The 5,069-nt window shown below is 46.6% G+C and overlaps 1 protein-coding gene across 1 annotated transcript; it reads right to left on the bottom strand.

The window, feature by feature from the left end:
- Positions 1-538: 538 nt before the first annotated feature.
- LOC311118223 (amyloid beta precursor protein binding family B member 2-like) lies at positions 539-2,152 on the bottom strand (the record flags this gene model as incomplete). Its single annotated transcript, XM_084193066.1, has 4 exons — positions 539-1,214; positions 1,448-1,630; positions 1,829-1,944; positions 2,072-2,152. Coding segments are annotated over 4 exons (554 nt in total), but the record flags the coding sequence as incomplete, so codon positions are not given.
- Between the last annotated feature and the right edge of the window lie 2,917 nt (positions 2,153-5,069).

Raw genomic sequence — 5,069 nt, forward strand, 5'->3', positions numbered from 1 at the left:
CAGACACATGCAACACCAACACCACCCCATTCCTCCTTCTCATCTCTACCATCTCCTCTCCAACCGGGGATACAATCATTACTTTACAATCAGAGGGGTAATTATAGTACAATCGCGCACCCCTCCTCAAGGGAGACATTGGTTCAGTCTGTTTTGTGAGCCAGATGGAATTCCTAGCCAGGGAATGGAATACATTGGTTCCCATGTTCTGTTCACTTCTTGTCTCTGCTATGACATCATGCCTGTATAGTCCATCACATGACACGTTTCTGTTGCAGTCTGGGGGTCAAAGGTTACTAGGTCGGGTAGAGCAGCTGGATGGTGCTGATTGGTCAGTGGCCTTGTCCGTGATGGTTGGCTTTTCCCATAAGCATGTCCCGTTTCCACATTAACGAGACAGACGTCTTAAAGAGACACGTGTGTGTCCCGTTCTGGAATGCTACTCAGTTTGGCACTGCGATGGGAACAGGGTTACACTCACTGTGCCCAAGAAGTAGAAAACAGGGGGCAGATAAAGGAGACCAAAAACAGTCATTCAATGGCCCTCCTGATATAACTAAGCCAGCACTCAATGGGGATTGGTTCTTTTTCTCAGGTATGTCTAGTGTTGTTCAGTAGTAGTCTAATACTCCATAGAGCTCAGTAGTTATAATACTCCACAAGACTGGGGCGATGCCCGGTGAAGACAGGTGTGGCCTGGCTAAAGTAGGACAGTTTCGCTATGACACAGCAGAGTTCAAAAAGTCAATGGAAAGTTCCATTAGAGACACAAATCACCAGCACCTCATCATGCTGAAGCTTGGACTTCCTCCTCCTCCTCTTCTTCTGCAGATTATTTCACTTTTTATTATTTTGAGCAGACGTCAATTTCCAGTTCCATTCCTCCTTTGGTCTGCCCAGTGGTAATAAGTTAACATGTATGTACATTGTTGGTTACCATGGCTCGTATTGGTTAGGCGTGGTTGTAGGTCATAGTCGGGCGATAGTGTGAATGACAGAGCCAGGGGCTGGGGTTGGGGGTGTGGTCAGCGAGCTGTCTGTCATTGCTGGGGCAGTTCTGAGGGTGGTTTCTTTGTTTTCAGAGTGTCTATGAGAGACTGGACTCCACGCTTCACGCTGGTAGTCACCCGGCGTGTCACTGAGTCGGGTGGCGGGGAGGAGGAGCCAGCTCTCTGGGAGGGGGGGCGGGCCACCAGACACTTCTGGTACCGCAGCTGAGGAGGAGGAAGAGGAGGAAAGTACATCAGAGTCTACCTCTACCACAACCCTAACACTAACCCTACCGTCATGTCCACATCCTGGCTCAACCCTAACCCTAGCTATAACCACAGTCCTAACCCTACCGTCATGTCCACATCCTGGTTTAGATTGTCTGTCTGTCTATGTCTGTCTATGTCTGTCTTTATATATACAGTACGTGTGTGTATAGCTATGTGTGTGAGCTCACCACACAGGCTGCCTGGACGGCCTCAGACACGCTGCCAGCGTTGGGGTCACACCAGAACACGTGGCACTGGAAGTGCTGGTTCCCAGAGTCCATGACGAAGGCGAAGGTGTGGATATCCCGGCCCACGCCCATGAAGGACAGGAAACGCACGCGGCACTCCACCAGCACTTCCTCCTCCTCTTCCTGTCCAGGGGACCAATATAATTGTTAAAGAACACTCAGATATACATTTAGATTTTTTGTCATGATGAGGGAAGAACCAGCGCTCTCCGTCCATGTGGATCACAGGTGAATCTATTGGATAACAAATAAAATCATGAATGGATGCTGTGGTGAAGTCACTAATAATCTGTAGTTAAGTGGAGAAAAGATGCTACGTGCCTTCTCCTTGATGACAGCCACAGTGGCGTCAGCTACACTCAGAGTAACAGGGGTCCAGTCCTCTTTCCCTATGGAGGACACCAAGCTCTCTATAGCCCCGTTGATGATGTCCATACCTGGAGAGAGGGAGAGAGAGGTGAAACCCGAGTTAGTTGGAGAAGGCACGTAGTATGGAGCATGTTTGATGGGACAGGTGCAGGTGAGTAGGCACGGCTGTGTTCGTTGTTTCCTTACTTCTCTTACCTATTGGGCGAGACACAGACGTCATCCCCAGGTAGTGCACATGGAACTTCTGCACCAGCTCAGTCTTTGGCATGGGAAACTCTGTGGGAGAATACACACATCAGACACCAAAGATACACACACACACACACACACACACACACACACACACACACACACACACACTGCAGGGAATACACAGTACAAAGCACATCTGAGCAAAGACTCCGGCAAAGAAATGTCCAAACAGGCTTATTAGTCTAAAATGCAAAAATAAACAGATACTTGTGTGAATACTGGAATATTTCAGATGCTGTTGCATCTAATTAAGTAGGCCATATGAACTTCAGAGGGGCTCGGCTGAAAAAAAAAAGATATGTCTATTTACAGGATGGCCTGAGGGGCAGGAGGACTTCCCTCCCTCTAACACAGAGAAGAGGATAAGATGGTTTGAATACCAACTCCCCCGAAAAATAACAGAAAAGGAGTTAGCCTACTTCCTATTACACTCTGCCTGAGGGTCAGGAGAAACGAGGGATGGAATTAAAGGACGGGAGAGACAGTGGAGGGATCTGGCGAGTGGAGTGCACAGACGGTTTGGTCGTGGTAGTGAGTGAGCAATGTTAATCCAATGTGTGCTTTGATCTCTCAATAGGGGTTGCTGAGAGTTAGGGCTTGCTACGCAACACTAATTGGCTTTTAATGAGCTCAGCTGCTCCCGCGAGCTCAAAGCCAATGTAGGACTTTTATTCTATGCATAGAATAAAGGTATTTCCCCCACAGTCAGCAGATCCTGCCTCAAAGCCAAAGTTATGGGATGAATTGTTTTTTTATTATCCATCATGAATTAACTTCGGATGAAAAGGAGGATGGATATGTGTTGCGGCGTAGTGGAATGGAAAATGTGGAATAGCATTAACGCCACGATGTGAGAATGGTTTGGTCCTGTATTATGAGACGTTGTACTGTTGTCAGCATAATTCAGTAAGTGAACACAACACGGCTATCTTTTTCATTAACATGTGTTTGCAGTCAGTTCTGGATTCATAAGGGGTATTTTTTAATTTGCAGTGAAACACACTCATGAAATATAGAGAGGGAGTTAGAGGGATACTTGGGGATTTTGGCAATGAGCTGCGTGCAGTTTGAAGGAAGTTGCTGAGTAGCGCTAGCGCAATTGCTAACTAGCGTTAGTGCAATGACTGTGCTAGCAGATATACTACATGACCAAAAGTATGTGGACTCCTGCTCGTCGAACATCTCATTCCAAAGTCACTGAGCTCTTCAGTAAGGCCATTCTACTGCCAATGTTTGTCTATGGAGATTGCATGTAGCTCAATTGGTAGAGCATGGCGCTTGTAACGGCACGGTAGTGGGTTCGATCCCTGGGACCACCCATACGTAAACATTTATGCACACATGACTGTAAGTCGCTTTGGATAAAAGCGTCTGCTAAATGGCATATTATTATTATTAAATAGCCGAATCCACTCATTTGAAGGGGTGTCCACATACTTATGTATATACAGTGCATTCGGAAAGTATTCAGACCTCTTGACTTTTTCCACATTTTGTTACGTTACAGTCTTATTCTAAAATTGATGAACTATTTTTTTTCTCATCAATCTACACACAATACCCCATAATGACAAAGTGAAAACAGGTTTACAGAAATACCTTATTTACATAAGTATTCAGAACCTTTGCTATGAGACTCGAAATTGAGCTCAGGTGCACCCTGTTTCCATTGATCATCCTTGAGATTTTTCTACAACTTGATTTGAGTCCACCTGTGGTAAATTCAATTGATTGGACATGATTTGGAAAGGCACACACCTGTCTCTATAAGGTCACACAGTTGACAGTGCATGTCAGAGCAAAAACCAAGCCATGAGGTCGAAGGAATTGTCCGTAGAGCTCCGAGACAGGATTGTGTAGAGGCACAGATCTGGGGAAGGGTACCAAAACATTTCTGCAGCATTGCAGGTCCCCAAGAACAGCGGCCTCCATCACTCTTAAATGGAAGAAGTTTGAAACCACCAAGACTCTTCCTAGAGCTGGCCGCCTGGCCAAACTGAGCAATTGGGGGAGAAGGGCCTTGGTCAGGGAGGTGACCAAGAACCCGATGGTCACTCTGACAGAGCTCTAGAGTTCCTCTGTGGAGATGGGAGAACCTTCCAGAAAGACAACCATCTCTGCAGCACTCCAACAATCAGGCCTTTATGGTAGAGTGGCCAGACGGAAGCCATTCCTCAGTAAAAGGTACATGACAGCCCACTTGGAGTTTGCCAAAAGGCACCTAAAGACTCTCAGACCATGAGAAACAAGATTCTCTGCTCTGATGAAACCAAGATTGAACTCTTTGGGCTGAATGCCAAGCGTCACATCTGGAGGAATCCTGGCACCATCCCTACGGTGAAGCATGGTGGCAGCATCATGCTGTGGGGATGTTTTTCAGCGGCAGTGACAGGGAAACTAGTTAGGATCGAGGGAAAGATGAACGGAGCAAAGTACAGAGAGATCCTTGATGAAAACCTGCTCCAGAACGCTCAGGACCTCAGACTGGGGCGAAGGTTCACCTTCCCACAGGACAACGACCCTAAGCACACAGCCAAGACAACGCAGGAGTGGCGTCGGGACAAGTCTCTCAATGTCCTTGAGTGGCCCAGCCAGAGCCCGGACTTGAACCCGATCGAACATCTCTGGAGAGACCTGAAAATAGCTGTGCAGCGATGCTCCCCATCCAACCTGACAGAGCTTGAGAGGATCTGCAGAGAAGAATGGGAGAAACTCCCCAAATACAGGTGTGCCAAGCTTGTAGCGTCATACCCAAGAAGACTTGAGGCTGTAATCACTGCCAAAGGCGCTTCAACAAAGTACTGAGTAAAGGGTCTGAATACTATGTAAATGTGATATTTCTGTTTTTTATTTTTTAATAAATTGGCAAAAATGTATCAAAACCTGTTTTTGCTTTGTCATTAAAAAACAATTCCATCCATTTTAGAATAAGCCTGTAACG

This window comes from Coregonus lavaretus, assembly GCF_964263955.1.
Source record: "Coregonus lavaretus genome assembly, contig: HAP1_SCAFFOLD_7858, whole genome shotgun sequence".
In the NCBI taxonomy this organism is placed as follows: Eukaryota; Metazoa; Chordata; class Actinopteri; order Salmoniformes; family Salmonidae; genus Coregonus; species Coregonus lavaretus.